Below are 18,860 nucleotides of genomic sequence, written 5' to 3' on the forward strand. Positions count from 1 at the left end.
GCGGTTGTTGTGGGGATTAAATGAGGAGGGGGGAACCGTGGACGTCATCTTGAGCTCTCTGGAGAAAATGTTGGGATATACAGTGGTATCTCTGGTTGTGAATGGGATCCGTTCTGGAGGTCCATTCGCAACATGAAAAGAGTGCAACCTGAAGCGCCGTATCTGCGCAGGTGTGCAGCGTGACCTGGTGCTTGTGTGCATGCATGAAGCACGATTTAGCGCTTCGGCGCATGGCATGCACGAGCGGCGAAACCTGGAAGTAACCCTTTCCAGTACTTCCGGGTCGCTGCAGGACGTAACCTGAAAGAACGTAACATGAAGCAAATGTAACATGAAGTATGACTGTAAATGAAATGAGTAAGATATAAATAATAATATACCTGAGTGAAAGAGAACATTCCACACTTCTGAGCCCCAGCAAATTGGCATTCAGGGGCATATACCCTCCAAGACCGGAGGCAGAGCATAGTCACCTTAGCTAGTAGCCATTGACAGCCCACGAATCTGCCCAATCCTCTTTTAAACCCATCTAGGTTGGCGGCCACCATTGCCTCCTGTGGAAGGGAGTTCCATAATTTAACTACAAACTTCATGAATACCTTCTTTCTTTGGTCTGTCCTGAACCTTCCAACATTCAGCTTCATAGGATTTCTACAAGTTCTAGCGTCATGAAAGAGGGAAGAAAAACCTTTCTCTCTCTCCGCTTCCTCCTTCCTTTGAATGCTTTTTATAAACCTCTATAATGTTGCCTCTGATTCACCTCTTCAAAGTGGGCGGCTGGAGTGCTTCATTCACATAATCAGCCATTCATGGACATTCACTAGCTTCCCCCTAAAAGCAGCCAATGCACACTTGCCAACAAAAAAACTGAACATGTGAAAACTCCATAGAAAACCATGATACAGGTTGACACAATAGGAGGGTTCCATTGTTGGTATTGTGTCTTGGGTGGCCTAGTCATGCATACAAGCCATCCCCTTGATGGACATGCACATATCTGAAATGCACAGGAATTCAAGGCAGAGAACTCCCATGATGTCCACTGCTTGCTTAGGCCAGTCCCAAGAGCAGGCAAAATGTAGCTCAGCAAAGAGGCCTGAGCTGTCTCACCTTATCCTCGACCAGAGCTTTGATTCACAATACAGTTACTAACAATTCCATCTCTTTCTGATGTTCGGGCTACAAGTGCTGTCCCAAAGATGCATGATTCATCTAGCCAGCATGATGTCTAAACCTCAAACTGATGAGTGGATTTACACTGAAGACATATCAGTTTTCTGCGGCATATAATACTCACTGCAAAGCAGGGAATGTTCACTGGGCCATCTCTACCGGTAGGCAAGACAAGGCATCCTTGAACCATGGCAGCAGCCCCCGGCTGCTCCTCCTAAGACCCCCTGGCCAATTCCTCTCTGTTGGAGGGCATTGCATTAAGATTCAACAGGCAGTCCAGTCATCTTTGATACACGGAATCGGGACAGGGAGTTGTCTTCTCCATCAACTTAGGCAGCAAAATGTATCTGGGGGGACCTGCCTGTTCAGATATCTGTACTTTCTCAACATGCACTAAGTGGGACCACTATAACTGGCTGTGCCCCCAGTACCAACATGCCCCGCTCTCACTGCTGCATGCATACAATCATAGAACTGTAGAGTTCAAAGGGACCCAAAGAGTTATCTAGTACAACCACCTGTGATGCATGGAAGGCCCTTTCTGATGAACACCAAATGCTGAGGGGTTGTGACTGGCACGTGCTTCAGTCTCGATCCTACGGCCCCCCTCTCATGCACATGAGGGGTTTCTGCTCAACAGCTCTAGTGTTAGGCTGAATTAAATTTAACGTGACCCGAAGGTGCCCATAGGGATTGTTGGGTGGAAGGCAGGGAGCCCAACACTAGGGGGCGCCAGAGCCAATGGCATGCAGAGCCAGCTAATTCTAATTTTGTCTCCATCCTCCTTCCGGCTGAGTTCTACAAGGGCAACACTGATGAGACTACAGAGGAGGAATTTTATGGCCAGGTCTCCCCTGCCCACCCCCACCTCCCGCCCTGGACTGGCTGCAAGTAAGAAGGCAGGCAGATAGGGGCTGGCTGACGACAGACTGAGTTTGGTGGGGCAGTGCCCCATACTATGCTAACGTACCAGCTTCTGGTGTACTTTTCTGAGCAGAGCACATTTCCAAAAAACAGAAGCGGAAAAGGGCAACAGACTTGAGGAAGAGGACCCGCTTGGCTTTTCTTTAAAGTTTAAGAATTGACTCATTGCGGCACAAAATACATTCATGGAAAGAAAGCATGGGAAGAGCGAAAGTCTCTTTGATCTAGCCATAGTATAACAAGAACCAACAGCTTGCAAGTTAAAAGTTGGACAAATTCAAATCAGAAATAAGGCACAATATATATATAGATAGATATCTCTCTCTTTTTCCCCTTCCTTCCTCTTTTTTATTTTATTTTAAAACAACAGGGGAAATAGTTAACTGCTGAGGCAGGCTGCCCAGGAATAGCAGTGATATCTCCATCACTCAGACGTCTCCACCTCAAGACAAAACACTGTTGGAAAAGAGACCTCCCTTCTAGCCGGGTGACGTTATACTGGGCTTAGCGGAAGGGAAATTTGCAGCTGGAAAGATGGCGGAGTTGGTGATGTCAGTGGTGCTCTCTGGACACCTTTGTTTATATATACAGGATGTGACACCGTCGTGAGTGGATGGCTCAGGGCACAAAGGAGGTGGAGTCTCTTATGTCTCCTGGAACATTCTGGCCCAGCGCCCCCTTGAGGAGGAAGAAGGGATTTCCTCGCGCCTGGTGTGGCCTGCCGTAGCTCGTTCGCATGCAGTGGGGAAGAGAACGGCTGCAGAGGCCACACCAAGGCGCGGTTCCCCCTCTGAGCAAGCCGACCTTTGGCCGGCGTCCTCCATCTGAACAACCCCCAGGTCCACATAAAACAGGCTCTAGTAAGCCCCTCCCTCCCAGGTTTTTTTGGGGAGGGTAGGGGGCGGGGAGAAAAAAGTGCATAGATGCCCCCAAAGGGCCTGCTGGGAAGGGGGGGAGGTCGGATGAAAATACAAACAGCAAGTGATTCGTGTCCAGCCCTTGGAGTGTATAATGTTCATGCAGCGCCTGAATTTCAGATTGGAAAATCCTGACGCAAGTGTATTGCTTAACTGATTATTCAGTTTATCATAAATATATATGTATATTATATATAATAATAAGAAGAATAATAATTTCATATATATATATATATATTTGTAGGAGTCTAATATCTGGTTATAAAAGCACACGGTATTGCATCACTCAGATTTTAGGAGGTGGGGTGGGGTCTCCATGCACGTCAACATGCTTTTAAAGTTGAGTTTAAAAGTTCCACCGTGGGGAGGGGGTGGTTCCAGGGACTCCCCAGCCGGACTGAGCTAGACCCACCCCAGGGGGAGACCATGCTATCTGCTGAGAGAAGACAGCAGCATCTCGGGTAAGGAGGGGAGCCCCCCCTCCAAATACAGGAGGGAGGGGAGGTGGGTTTATGGGTGTGTGTGCAGGAGGCTTGCCGTGGAGGAATCACAATTCCCCCCCTATCCCACCCATGGCCCTCGTGGCTATAGGTATTTATAGATATGTATAGTTTGTTTTCTCCATTTGTTCTTCAAGGAAGTCCATCTCTCCAATTATCCGTCCGTCCGTCCGTCCGTCCATCCATCCATCCATCCATCCATCCTTCCAGCTGTGGCTACTTCATCCCACTTCTCAGCACCTGGTTGGCAGCAATCAACATGACACTGATGATGAACGCAATGGCAAAGGCGCAGATGAGGCTTTTGCGGACGCACGTCTGTCTGATCTGTTGGTTTGAGCAGGCTGAAGAAGAGGGAGGAAAGGTGAAGAGGAGAGGAGGAGGAGGAGGAGGAGGGTGGTTTGAACAGAGAATGAGAAAAGAGAGAGCATAGAAGTCAGTGGCATAACTTTGAGATGGCGGCAGAAAAAGGATACCTGCTCAGCTTAAAGATTCTCTAGCCCAGGGGTTGGCAAGGTTTATCTCGCCTGGGCTGGTTCACTCCAGCGGAGATCCCTCTGTAGGCCAGATTCCGCACGCGTGTGCGATTTCCAGTGCCTGCGCCTGCGCAGATGCAATTTCTGGTGTCTCCTTCTGCGCAGACATGATTTCTGGCGCCATGGAAGCGAGTCCCCGCGCTGCTCTGCGCCGGTTTAGCGCAGTGCGCGGGGACTTGCCAAGCGGGCAGCTCGGTTAGGGGGTGACAAACTTTGCTAACCTGGAAGAATTACCTCGAGTTGAGAACTTTGCCCCAGGATGAGAACGGAAATCGTGTGCCGGCAGCACAGTGGCAGCAAAAGGCCCATTAGCGAAAGGACGCCTCTAGTTAAGAACAGTTTCAAGTTAAGAACGGACCTCTGGAACGAATTAAGTTCATAACTTAGAGGTACCACTGTATGTATGTATGTATGTGTGTGTTTTACAAAATTTTATACATTTTATCTTTAACCATTTCAAACATGGAATAAAATTAGATTTTCTGCATCTTTTACCGTTATCTAACTGTTACATATCCATAGTTACCATCATTAATTCCACATTACAAGTGTCATTACATCCCTGCCAATGATTTTAACTGTTTACAGTGGTCTTTTAAGTAAATTAGGAATGTACTCCAATCTTTTTTTTAAAAAAAATACTCCGCTAATACAGACTCCGCTAATCCAGAAATATTACCTTGGGTTAAAAACTTTGCTTCAAGATGAGAACAGAAATCGCGCAGCGGTGGTGCGGCGGCAGCGGGAAGCCCCATTAGCTAAAGTGGTGCTTCAGGTTAAGAACAGTTTCAGGTTAAGAACAGACCTCCGGAACGAATTAAGTTCTTAACCCGAGGTACCACTGTAGTTCATCTAGTCCCGTATCCTGTTCTTACAGATGCCCGTGGGAAATCTTCAACCTGGAGCCCCTGCGCTCCCTGCAATATCTGGGGATCTGTTTCTAGTGATATATCCAACTTCTGAGACTTGCTCCTTCCTACACACTGACTGCCAACCCCCCGCCGCTCTGGGCTGGTGTGATTTGGCATGCAAAGCCATTCTTTCTCCACTGGTCCCCTTGCAGCCACCATTGGCATTCAAAGCAGCTCATAGCCTAAACAGAACAACCACTTCCCTAATTAAACAAAAGACGAGTGAGCAAGATCTAGCACAGGAACAGACAGGACTTGCTGATGTTGTGGCCTTGCCAGGGCCGGATCGACATGGGACATGTGGGACATTTGTCCCAGTCCTCAATCCTTTTGGGACACTGAACAGCTAACCACCTGCTCTGCCCTTCCTTTTGGTTCCCAGGTGCTGCAGTTTCTTAAGGAGGGTTAAATACTACAGCCTTTGTAGAAGACAACCCAAAAGGATGGTTTCCCTCCCCACTTTGAGGTTGGCTGCTAGCGGGTGAATCATGCCCCTGAATAGGTAAAGGTAAAAAGGTAAAGGACCCCTGGATGGTTAAGTCCAGTCAAAGGTGACCCTGGGGTTGTGGTGCTCATCTTGCTTTCAGTATAAGGGAGCCGGCATTTGTCCACAGAAAATTTTCTGGGTCATGTGGCCAGCATGACTAAACCGCTACTGGTGCATGGAGGACCATGGCGAGCGCCAGAGCTCACGGAAACACCGTTTACCTTCCCGCCACAGCGGTACCTATTTATCTACTTGCACTGGTCTGCTTTTGAACTGCTAGGTTGGCAGGAGCTGGGACAGAGCAAGCACGTGGGGATTCGAACCGCCAACCTTCTGATCAGCAAGCCCAAGAGGCTCAGTGGTTTAGACCACAGCGCCACCCACCATTCCTTATGCCCCTGAATAGGTTGAGAGGAAAGGAAGGCCTGAGGGATGGATACCCCAATAGCTGGGAGAATGGGAATAGAGACTGACTATAGCCAGTGGGTTAAAAGTGAAGAACATCAATGAAGGACTGTAGCTCAGTGGTAGAGCATCTGCTTTGCATGCAGAAGGTCCTACGTTGAATTCCTGACAACTGGTGGTTGCTGAGCTAATTTGCCCCACTCAGTTTAACAGTGAGGGTCTCTAGGTGAGGAAGCTTCCTGAACCACTGAGTACCTGCTGGAGGGTTGCTGTCTAGTTCAATTTATCCTGAGGACAGCCTGGACTTTATGAACATTATGCATAAGATCTGGTTCTTTTGGTGTAGCAGGGCTATGGAACATACCAGCCAGAGACCCTGTAGAACTGCTTCTTGCCCAGGTATATAGTACTGCAGGGATAAAGAACCTGTGGCCCTCTGGACATTGCTGGACTACAGCTTCCACCATCCCTGACTGTTGGCTAAGCTAGGTAGGGATGATGGGAATTGAAGTCCAACAACTTCTCTAGGGCCAAAGGTTCCCCATCCCTCTGAGTCCTGGATCAGATCTAGGAAGATGGAGAGAGGTACTAAGGGACAACCATGTGGCTTCCCAGAGTACTTTTAAAGGTAAAGGTAAAGGGACCCCTGACCATTAGGTCCAGTCATGACCAACTCTGGGGTTGCGGTGCTCATCTCGCTTTATTGGCCGAGGGAGCCGGCGTACAGCTTCCGGGTCATGTGGCCAGCATGACTAAGCTGCTTCTGGTGAACCAGAGCAGCGCACGTAAACATTGTTTACCTTCCTGCCGGAGCGGCACCTATCTACAGTGGTACCTCGAGTTAAGTACTTAATTCGTTCTGGAGGTCCGTACTTAACCTGAAACTGTTCTTAACCTGAAGCACCACTTTAGGTAATGGGGCCTCCTGCTGCTGCTGTGCCACCGGAGCATGATTTCTGTTCTCATCCTGAAGCAAAGTTCTTAACCTGAAGCACTATTTCTGGGTTAGCGGAGTCTGTAACCTGAAGAGTATGTAACCTGAAGCGTATGTAACCAAAGTTACCACTGTATCTACTTGCACTTTGACGTGCTTTTGAACTGCTAGGTTGGCAGGAGCTGGGACCGAGCAACGGGAGCTCACCCCGTCACGGGGATTCGAACCGCCGACCTTATGATTGGCAAGTCCTAGGCCAGGGGTCTGCAACCTTTAAGACAAAAAGAGCCACTTGGACCCGTTTCCGAAGAGAAAAAAAACTGGGAGTCGCAAAACCATTGCGACATTTAAAACAAATATATCTCCGGAGCTGCGATCTGACAGCGGGTGGGAAGGTGACGTCGGGACGGTGCGTGACTAACGCACGCACCGCCCCCATGCGACGTCACAGCAAGTACAGTGCCCGCCACAGGGGGGAGTGTCGGGGAGCACAATGTGCCTCCTCCCCTCACTAGTATTCGCCCCGGAGCCGCGGCAAAGGTGTAAAAGAGCCACATGCGGCTCCGGAGCCGCGGGTTGCAGACCCCTGTCCTAGGCTCTATGGTTTAACCTACAGCGCCACCCGCTTCCCAGAGTACTTTTAGTTCAGTTTAAAGAACCCTTATCCTATCTACAGGGAGAAGCTATAGATGATTGGCTCCTTCCCCATTACCTGATACCTTGGCTGGAAGGCTTCTACCTAGATGCTCCTGCCTATGGGATTGAAGGGCATGTAGTTCCCTTTTATGGCCAGCTGGTAGAAGGGTACATACGGAGCTGATGTCCAACTCCCATGGCTCCCATGATTCCCATGGCTCCCAAACTGAAATCCCGTGGCACCCAGTGATCCAAGTGCTGACAAAGATTTGCTTACTCTCCACATCAACCGGACACTCCTCTGCATTCCCCATGTGGCTTTCCTCCTCCGTCATGATGATGTTCTCGATGTCCTTCATGGAGAGGTGCTCGCAGAAAGTGTCGTACAGCAGCCGCTTCAGCTCATCAACCGTCAGCTTCTGCATGTCACACTGCAGAGGTAGGAACAGTGGTCACAGGATGGTCACAGCTCCTGAATCCATTGCATGGAGCTTTGGTTGAGCCAGGGAGCACACACATACACACACGTACACCAGGGTTAGCCAATGTGATGCTCCAGATGCTCCAGATGCTCCAGATGCTCTTGGACTACAATTCCCATCAGCCCTTGCCAGCACGACCAATGATTGGATATGATGGGAAATTGGGTTGTATCCAAGGATTGACTTCCAGTTCCATTTCAAACCACATGGGCAAAGGGAAATATGCTACCTGATGGCATTGTGATGTCAGGTGACTGACAGGTGGGTGGCGCTATCCAGCTCTCAAAGCAGCTCTGGGCAGGGGAGGTTGGGGGACCATTTTATCAGCTTCATCAACTATAGCTATTCCTGGACAGGGATAGCCGGACCACTGTAGTCCATGCATTGGTAACATTGAGGCTGGATTGCTGTAATGCACTCTGTGCGGGTCTGCAGAATGCAGTGGCCAGGAGCTTCTGGTCGAGGAGATGAGACACTATTGCTAAAACAGCTGCACTGTCTGCCCATCTACTACCAAGCCAGGTTCAAGGTTAATTTACAAAGCCCTGAACAACTTAGCTCTAGGGTACCACAGGGATCGCCTGAACCCTTATGCCCCAGATCAATATCTGAGATCATCTGCAGGAGCATCGTTGGCCATTCTCTGACTTGCTGAGACTCGTTTGACAACAACAAGAAACTGAGCCTTTAATGTTACTGGGCCAGTCTTGTGGAACTCATTGCCAATATTCACCAGGCATATTCTATGCTGAAAACCTTACTATTGTGCCAGGCCTATGCAGGCAATTAAGAGTACATCTTTCCAAAATGGTTACTGGTGAATTGATGTCTGTTTTAACCTTTGTTATGGTTTTATTGCTTGAAACTGCTTTGATACGGATTTTTCTGATACAGCGGGATGTAAATATTTTTAAATAAATAAATAAATATCCATCCCACTGGCTGGAAATGGTGTTCCGTCCCTGGCCAAGAGGAATGTGGTTCACGTGAAGAAACTACCGAGCCATTGTTAGGGCTTTGCATGAACAGGCTCACTGCTATGAATCTTAAGATAAAAGAGAGAAGCTCCTTAGTCAATGACTGGTGTTTGTAATTCTAGACCCAGGGATCTTTTAAAAGGAAGATGGCAATGCAATCACAGACTGGCTGTGTGGCATATTTGCACAAATGAGGCTACTTGAAAACGATGGAGGGAATAGAGTGTTTTGATATATTGATTTGCTAAAAGTGATCCTATGGACGTTGTTTTAAAGACAGGGTGCCAAACCCAACAGCAGTCTCCTTCAACTTGGTTTTGGACTACAAAACCAGAGGGTTTGGACTACAATTCCCATCAGCCCCAAACCAGCACTGCTGTATGATGGTAGGGTAGATAAGAACATGGTTGGGGCCGATGTGAGTTGTAGTCTGAAACATTTAAAGGGCACCAGGTTGGGAAGGCTGTTCTAGGATTTGATATAGGCTAGGGATAGGGAGGTGGGGGCCATCCAGATGTTGTTGAACTACAGCTCCCATCAGGCTCAGCCAGTATGGCCAATGGTCAGGCATGATGGGAGCTGTAGTCCAGCAACATCTGGTGGACCACAGGTCCACCATCCCTGATAGGCTAATGTCCTTCCACAGGGCACAATGCAGGTCAGTAGTTTCAGTACCATGGTGAAGGCACAAGGCAGGCAGTAGTTTCAGCACCATGGAGAGCTCTAAGTGAGTTGCTTGCTCCAATGATGACTGAAACCTGTTATGACTTCACCATCACTTTTCCCAGATTCCATCCCTACCTCAAAGAGTGGAAGGCCATGCAGGCTGGGTCTGATGGGAGTTGTAATCCAAAACACATGGATGGCACCAGGCTGAGGGGAGGCTGCCATAAAATGTAGAAACACCCTGAAGAATCCCCATTCCCTTCCTCTGTGAGATGGAAATTGAGCTGGGAAGCATGAAGGAGCATGACATAATTAAGGAAAATGGTGATGCCTACCTCCTGGTGTGAACCAGCAGTTCCAGTCACCATGAAAAACGGGAAAATACGCATCTTCAGTACATATATCTGCAGTAAAATCAAGAAAGAGGGCCAAACCATCAGGTTTCAGGGGCAGGGGGCGGGAATCGGTGTTTCCTTACCTTCCAAAACACAGTGTCAAAGTCAGTGCCGTGGAATTTTTCCGGGATGCCAGATGTGGAAAGTTTGGGGCCAAGCAACGTCACAAACTCCTCAAAGTCCACTTGCCCATCGCCTGGAAATGACAGACACCAGCACAGGTGAAAACGAGGCAGCACCAGGTCCCCATGGCAGGTTAACATCATATAAAAATGCAATACTAAAATCAGTAAAAACAATTCACAGGCAGGCAACTTCTTTGTGGAAGGCAATAATTGTTCTTAGCAATGCATCATAGAAAACAACCAAATGGGCATACTAGTGTTAGAAGTACAGTGGTACCTCGGGTTACATATGCTTCAGGTTACAGACTCCGCTAACCCAGAAATAGTACCTCGGGTTAAGCATTGAATTCACCTTTCTCCTCCACAGCTGATAGGCTGGACCAACATTTTCATCAAGCTATTTGCCACGACCCCTATATATCTCACCCCTTGTCAGTCACCACCAAGTCAGTTCCCATTAGTGCATGTGTTAGGAGATAAATATATATGCTAGCTGGATGCTTTGTCGCCGTGTGTATCACACACTGCCTTTCACTGCCTTTGATCTTGCATCCCAGCTGCCTTGACAAACAGCCATTCCTTCTGATTGGACCGCCCCCCCCCCCATTCCCTGCTGCCCCTGAAGAAACAGGCACAAAGGTTAAAAAGCCCATTAGGTAACCAGCTCACAGATTAAAATCCAGCAAGGAAGTCAATAACCTAGGAAACAGAGTTGGGCTGAAAACACCATCCCTCTGGGGATCTTCTATCTACCCTGGTGATCTGGTGAGTAGATCAGATGAGCTGGCATGGCCTCTGGATAATTATTGGGGAATGCCAGAGTTAATTATCTCCATTACACAGACAGCTCTGTTAATCTGTCACTGCAACAAAGGCGCCCAGAGGCAGCAGCAGAAAATGAAGGTATATTATTCTCCAGCTGATCAGTGCAGGAACACTGGAAGCTGCCTTATACTGAGTCGGAGTATAGGTCCATCCAGCTCAGCATTGTCTACACTGACTGGCAGCTGCTCTCCATGGGTTCAGGATGGAGTCTTTCCTAGAACTTCCTGGAGATGTCACAGATCAAAACTAGGACCTTCTGCATGAAAAGCAGATGCTCTACCACTGAGGTACCACCCTTGCCCTAGAACCCATCTCATCTTCAGTGGAGAACAGCCATACTCAGAGATGCCAAGGATTGAACCTAGGACTTTTGGCATGCAAAGGAGATGCTACGTCCCTTCACTGTATTGAGTCAGACTATTGGTTCATCGACTGGTTGGTTCATTGGTTCATTGTCTACATTGACTGGCAGTGTTTCAAGCGTGGAGTATCTGTTAGAATTCCTGCTCCGTGATTGCAGTCATGGGATTTTTGTCTATCACATGACATTGTATGTTTTGACTCCACAGAGTGGGAAGTGATGGAGACAGGATGTTTGTGTTACTGTGTTCCATGAAGTGGGACTATTGTCTTTTTTCTCTTTGCTGTCTGATGCTAGAGAGAGAGGGAGCCATGTTGCAGTGCTCCGTGTGTGTTTATATGTAAGTAAGGTAGATTAGCCAAAATGCTGAGTTGCTGAGGTCTGTTACGCAAGCTGCGAAGACTCTGCGGATCCTTAAGTGTGCCGATGCCTGTTGGCATCGATCGCTGTGATGTTTGGGCAGAAGAAAGCTTTTGAAGCTCCCGAACGATTGACCAGGAGGGAGGGAACATGCCAGTCAGGCATGTGTCTCTGCCAGGGTCCTACTTGTCTGAACTGTCAGGGACAAGCTCCTGACAGTATCCTCTCCTCCCCTGGTAGCCTCAGAGGCAAGAAGAACAAACTGTTCATATTTTACGGCTTTTTATTCAGTCATCTGGTTGCAAGACAAAGGATCTATGTCTCTGTGCATAGGAGACATTGGCTACTCTGAGTCCCTCCTCTTCCATCTCCCACAACATCCTGGAAAGCTACAGGAACTCATAGGAATCACATCCCTCTACATTCTCTGTTCTTGAATGCGGAGGGACCAGTGAGCCCTTGGACTAGAGAATCTCCCATACTCTCCAGGGAAGTCTCTGTTGTCTGCTCTCTAACTTCTCCCTCCTCCTCTATTATCTCGTAACTAAGCATTTCCTCTTTCAGCTGTACATCACCCTTGTCTCCCTCTCATCCTGAAACTGTTGGAGAAGGGGGTCGGGTGGGTGGGTGGACAAAACTTCCCCTCCCCCTCCTCTTTTGACTCCCCCTCCTCTTCTGAGTGGAGCCGATCAGACCGAGGGCTCATTGCCCATTCCTCCTGTTCAATCCGGTCCCTGACAGAGTGGTTCTCCAGGGTTTCAGGCAGAAGGAGTCTTTCACAGTCCTACCTGGAGATGTCATGGATTGTTTGTTTGTTTAACATGTATTCTGCCCTATGCTCACAGGTCTCAGGGCAGTTCACAACATAAAATCACAAAATAAAAACACAAAATATACAAGATAAAAACAAGAACAACCCTATAACCCCTGCCCTCAACACATTTTAAAAGGGCATTAGACATCCATCAGCCAAAGGCCTGTTTAAAGAGGAATGTTTTTGCCTGGCACCAAAAGGTGTGCAATGAAGGACTGAACCTGGGAGACCTTCTGCATATGCAAAGCAGATACTCTGCTGTTTGTTTGTTTGTTTAACATGTATTCTGCCCTATGCTCACAGGTCTCAGGGCAGTTCACAACATAAAATCACAAAATAAAAACACAAAATATACAAGATAAAAACAAGAACAACCCTATAACCCCTGCCCTCAACACATTTTAAAAGGGCATTAGACATCCATCAGCCAAAGGCCTGTTTAAAGAGGAATGTTTTTGCCTGGCACCAAAAGGTGTGCAATGAAGGACTGAACCTGGGAGACCTTCTGCATATGCAAAGCAGATACTCTGCTGTTGAGCAACGGCCCTCCAACTAAAGCTGTTTTCAGGCTGTGAACTTAGCATCAATTCAGACATCAGAGGTGATTTTTGAAACTCCTTTAGACCACATCAGCTTACTTGTTCACTTAGTCCACCACTGCCTACTCTCACTGGCAGTGGCTTTCTGAGGTCTCAGGCTATTTTCCCCAACCATATTTGAAAATAATGTCCCTATCCAAGCTGATGTGCTTTTTGCCAGTGCAGAGCCAAGGTGGGCTGGGTTATCCAGAAACTATGGATTACCTAGAGTCACCACTGGGCTGCTCAGAAAGATACTTGTCATTCCCCAACTGCTGGGCCAAACCAGCAGGCTGTGTGTGTGAGAGAGAACCAATTTCCAGGGCAAGCCCCCTTGGCACACAGGAGTTGCCAGCCAAGGCATCACTACTGAGCTGGATAATACCCCTGTGCAGACACCTGCTCCACAAATCCACTTTGCCATCATGGCTTTCCTTTGCATGCACCTACAATTGACTGCTACTAAAAGATGGAGATAGAAAGCTGTATTATACTGAGTTAGACCTTGGTCCACGTAGCTCAATATCATCTACACTGACTGGCAGCATCTCTCCAGGATTTCAGGCACTGGTCTCTCCCAGCTTCACCTGGAAATGCCAGGAATTGAACCCGGAACCTTTGGCATGCAATGCAGATGCTCTACTGACTGAGCTAAAGTTAGTAATATGGGAAGCTGCTTTATATTGAGTCAGACCACTGGTCCATGTGCTCCAGTATCATCTGTGCTGATTGACAGCAGCTCTCCAGGGTTTCCTTGCCCTACCCTGAGATGTCAGGCAATGCATGTGCTGTGCCAAAGGAAACTAACTTATACTGAGTCAGACCACTTGTCTATCCAGCTCAGAATTATCTACACTGACCATCAGTGGCTCCCCAGGTTGTCAGCCAAGGGACTTTCCCAACACTACCTTGAAATGCCGGGGATTGAACCTGGGACCTTCTGCATGCAAACTAGATGCTCTACCACAGAGCTACAATTAGGAATGTAGCAAGCTGCCTTAAACTGAGTCACACCATGAGTCCATCTAGGTCAGTATTGTCTACACTGACTAGCAGCAACTCGCCAGGGTTTCAGACTGAGGATATGCCTGGTCCTACCTGAAGATGCCAGGGATTGAACCTGAGATCTTGTGCATGTAAAAAAGAAGCTCTACCATTCAGCTATGGTCTTTCCCCTAATTAAGCAGTCTCCCCCAAGCTGGTGCCCTCTAGCTATTTTGGACTACAACTCCCAGCAGCTTCAGGTGGAGCAAGAGGGAAAATCCTGCCTCTCTCTGCAGCCTTCTAAAACAGTAGCTAATGGGGGCCATCACATAAGGTAGACAAGCCAAAGAACGGATAGAATTCAGCTACTCCATGGGTGCCCCTTGCCCCTATGAATGGGCCCTTCCTGAATCTGTGGTCCAGTTGGCTTACTCTCTGGAGCCAGCCAAGTAGGGTCAGTTTTGCCACCTTTAATATCAATCCCTTCCATGGAAAGCAGCCCAGAGATAAGAGCAATTCTGAGCGCTGGCAAATTCGCAGCTTGAATTTTATGGAGCTGTCAACCTTTTTTTACAACTCTGGGATGAGACTCTTTTCTGAAAGACAAATATTCCCTTTAGCTGGGGGACATCAAATCTGTAATAGCTCTGGCAATGGTCACATTAGAGGCACATCAGCTGGGGACGCTCATGAAGTTCAGTACGGGAGGGAAGGCAGCCTGGCTGAGCAAGCTAGAAACAGAAGGGGGAAAGGTGTGGGGTGAAGGTGGGATAAGAAGGATCAAGATTGAGCACCCTCCCCGAAACATGTCGCCTCTCTGTTCCCCACATCCATGCCTAGTAGCACCAGGAAGAAGGCACAGGGATTTGACAAATGAGCACAAGGCTGGCCAGTACTTTCAGCACCATGGAGAGCTCTAAGTGAGCTACTTGCTCCTAGAGTGCCTGGGACTTGACTGAAGCCGTTTATGCCTTCAGGGACAGATCACTCCTCCCAAATGCCATTTCTTCCTCTAGGAGTGGGAGTCTTTGCTGGCTGGTCCACAACATCTGGAGGACACCAGATTGGGGGAAGGCTAGTCAGGGAGGAGAGCACACAGAAGAAACAGGGAGTTTGATTCAAAAGAGAAGAGCAACAAAAAGGGGAGGGGGAGCATCTAAAACTTTCCCCACCCCCCTCCAAAAAGTCTTACCATCCATGTCTAGTCTCTGGATGATGACTTCCAGTTCCACCTCATTGGGCATGTAGCCAAGGGACCTCATTGCTGTGCCCAGTTCCTGCTTGGAGATGAAACCGTTGCCGTCCCGGTCAAAAACTTTGAATGCCTCACGGATCTCTGCAAGGAGAGGGAATAGGTTGTTATTTAGGCTACTAAGGTTTGTGACCAGGCCTTGCGGATAGGCATATTTGTCAATTTTGGTTTCTCGTTTTTCTTTTCCATTTTTAAGTTTACTTCTCCTCATTTCCACATCAGGCAGCAAATTTTTCAGAAACAAGTCCACATCAAAATTCACCATAATTTTAGTGCGAATTTCTCTTCACAGGCATATTTGTATGCAATTTTTCCTAGCGTACACGGTTTTGCAAAGCAGAATGCATTTTTGTATTATTATTGTTTTTTAAAATGTATACATTTTAATGCACACTTTACCCCAGAATATGCAGTTTTGAACACATTACTTGGTTGAACACAATGCTACATTTCAACATTTGGCAAAGTGCAAATTTCAATGGTCCAGTACTGTTTTGGAAAATGAGAATCAGATGGTTTGCCTTTTGATACTAATGGAATTGAATCTCACACCCATCCCTACCAGAGAATATAAGAATATAAGAGGAGCTTGTTGGATCTGGCCAGTGGTTCATCTAGTTCAACATGCTGTTCTCAGAACATCCTGGGCATGAGAACAGGGCTGCTCCTGACACAACTCCTTTTAGAGGTCTTGGCCTGGAATCTTCCAATCTTCAGCTTCGCTGGATGTCCCTGAGTTCTAGTGTTATGAAAGAGGGATAAAACCTTTTCTCTATCTACTTTCTCCATGCTACACACAATTTTATAAACTTCTATGATGCCACCTCTCTAAACTAAAACCCCTAAATGGCTATGGTGTTATTCAACCTTATTTTGATTTGCTCTGAACCCCCATGATGGAAGCAAGTTGGATCTCGAATGCTTATAACGTTTTAGAACAGCTACCTGTCCCATGAACTGCAAGAAGATCAAACCTCTCCATTCTTAAGGAAATCAGCCCTGAGTGCCCACTGGAAGGACAGATCCTGAAGCTGAGGCTCCAGTACTTTGGCCACCTCATGAGAGGAGAAGACTCCCTGGAAAAGACCCTGATGTTGGGAAAGAAGGAGGGCACAAGGAGAAGGGGACGACAGAGGACGAGATGGTTGGACAGTGTTTTCGAAGCTACCAGCATGAGTTTGACCAAACTGCAGGAGGCAGTGGAAGACAGGAGTGCCTGGCGTGCTCTGGTCCATGGGGTCACGAAGAGTCGGACACGACTGAACGACTAAACAACAGCAACAACCTGGTTCCATGCAAAGGGTGGCGTGATCTTCACTTGTTTTGTGTCCTTACTAGAACTGCATCAGCATGTGCTCCTGTGTGCTGCTTCCAGCAGCCACCAGCCAGCCAGATATCTCTGGTGGGAGATGAACAGGGTGAAAGGGTAACAGCCACCCCTCTCTTGTCTTCCTCAGCATCTCGTAAACCTCACTTGAAATTTATGGGCAGTAAAACGCCTTGCTTTCAGATTCATTCCAGGAAATTGGCAAGGAGATCAGGTTAGATGTCAGAAACAAAGCCAGTCCCTCCTTGCTTAAGCTACCATTTAATTACACACAAGAAACCCCATCCAGGCAAGGTGGCAATTTATTATTTATGTGTGGATTTATGGGCTCCTAACTCTTTGTGGCCTTGAGGGTGCATTTGGAAATCAAAAACTGTCATGGGGACACACACACACACACACACACACACACACGTTTCACAGGAGAAAACCCCGTGAGGCACAGAATCCCCCCTCTTCCAAACAGACAAAACACTTAGGTTGCTTCTAGATGACTTGTTTATTGAGCATTCATTCTGATTTGCTTGGAGGGGAGTTAGACAGTATCTGCTATTTATTGAAGATGTATTCTGATTTGCTTGAAGCTGCATGCTCATGAAGGTTAAGGCTATCAGTGGCTAATAATCATGATGCCTCTACAGCAGGGGCCGGCAAGGTTCACCTCACCTGGGCCGGTTCACTCCAGCGGAGATCCCTCTGTGGGCCAGATTGCACATGTGCATGAGCGTGTGCGGCCGCAATTTCCAGCGTCTGCGCAGATGCAATTTCCAGCATCTGAGCATGCACAGACGTGATGTCCGGTGTCTGAGCATGCGCAGATGTGATTTCCGGCGTCTGAGCATGCTCAGATGCGATTTCCGGCATCTGAGCATGCACAGATGTGATTTCCAGTGTCTGTGTCTGCGCAGATGCAATTTCAGGCATCTGAGCATGCGCAAATTCGATTTCCAGTGTCTGCGTCTGCGCAGACACGATTTCCAGCATCTGAGCATGCACAGATGTGAATTCCAGCCTCTGAGCATGCACAGACACGATTTCCAGTATCTGAACATGCTCAGATGCGATTTCCAGTGTCTGTGTCTGCGCAGATGCAATTTCTGGCATCTGAGCATGTGCAGAAGCGATTTCTTGCACTGCGGAAGCAAGTTCCCGCACCACACTGCGCTGATTTAGTGCAGCGCGTGGGGACTCGCCAAGCGGGCGGCTCAGTTCGGGGGCGGCTTGGGGGCTGGTTAAACGATCCCCATGGGCCGCTTAGGTTGCCTACTCTGGCTCTACAGTCAGAGGCAGAGATACTTCTGAATATTAGTTGCTGGAAGTCACAGGAGGGGCGAGGGCTGTTGTGCTCTGGTCTCACTTGAGAGTTTTGCACAGGATCTGGCTGGCCCTTGTAAGAACAGGATGTTGGACTAGATGGGCTGCTGGCCTGATCCAGCAGGGCATTATTATTATTATTATTATTATTATTATTATTATTATTATTTATCCACCCATCACCCTCAGGTCCCAGGGTGGGTTACAACAATGGAAACAAACATTAATATTAATGTACAATATTACACAAGATGAAAAACAGTTGTAAACAACTAATTTCTGTCTCTGTGTGTCTGTCTTTTATTAATTTTCTTAGGTTACATAACAAGCACCAACAATTTAACAAAGACGAAAGGACGTTATGAAATCTACCCCGTAACAAGCTGAACAAAATCAGAAGCAAAAACACCAAGAAGCTTCTATGCACAGAAACCCACAAAGAAGTTCATATAAATGCAGAGATAGCGTATTTAAATTAATAAAAAGTGAGAACAAACATTTAACAGATCCATATTCTGGAGTACACCCTAGGGACTTTCTGTTTGCTGTCTGAAGTATTTGTATAAGCAATAAGCGATAAAATTCCACTGGTCTCTTGCAAACCAATCTCTGTGTTTATTTCCTCTAGCTATTCTTAGTTTACATGTGATTTTACCTGCTGAAACCTTTCATACCATGCTGTTAAATTAGCACCTTAACGGTCTTTCCAAAAAGGTGCAATAGTCACACAAGCAGCTTCTAATAAGTATCCTATCGTGGTTTATCTCTCATGTCCATATTATCATCTGTAAATAAATTTAGCAGAGCAAGCTCTGGGGTCTTCATGACATATTGTTGAGCAATTTTACCAGTTTCATTGAAAACCTGATCCCAGAACACAAATACATTGACACTTGGCCACTACATATGTTTGGAGTTACCAGTTATGTTCTCATCCTTCACTTCCCAGCTGCTTTGTCACAAAAAATGGTCTGATA

The 18,860-nt window shown here is 47.4% G+C and overlaps 1 protein-coding gene across 1 annotated transcript in view; it reads right to left on the reverse strand.

Annotated features, from left to right (window-relative positions):
• Nucleotides 1-2,067: 2,067 nt before the first annotated feature.
• The window catches only part of CABP7 (calcium binding protein 7), a 55,978-nt gene continuing 39,185 nt past the window's right edge, over nt 2,068-18,860 (reverse strand). Inside the window, exons 2-5 of the mRNA XM_028710732.2 lie at nt 15,183-15,326; nt 10,027-10,139; nt 7,701-7,854; nt 2,068-3,858 (exon numbers count right to left, since the gene is read on the reverse strand). Of these exons, the coding sequence (XP_028566565.1) occupies nt 3,731-3,858; nt 7,701-7,854; nt 10,027-10,139; nt 15,183-15,326 (539 nt within the window). The 3' untranslated portion in view covers nt 2,068-3,730. The remainder of the gene's footprint in view (nt 3,859-7,700; nt 7,855-10,026; nt 10,140-15,182; nt 15,327-18,860) is intronic.

The sequence above is a fragment of the Podarcis muralis genome, chromosome 16 (genome assembly GCF_964188315.1).
Source record: "Podarcis muralis chromosome 16, rPodMur119.hap1.1, whole genome shotgun sequence".
Taxonomy (NCBI): Eukaryota; Metazoa; Chordata; class Lepidosauria; order Squamata; family Lacertidae; genus Podarcis; species Podarcis muralis.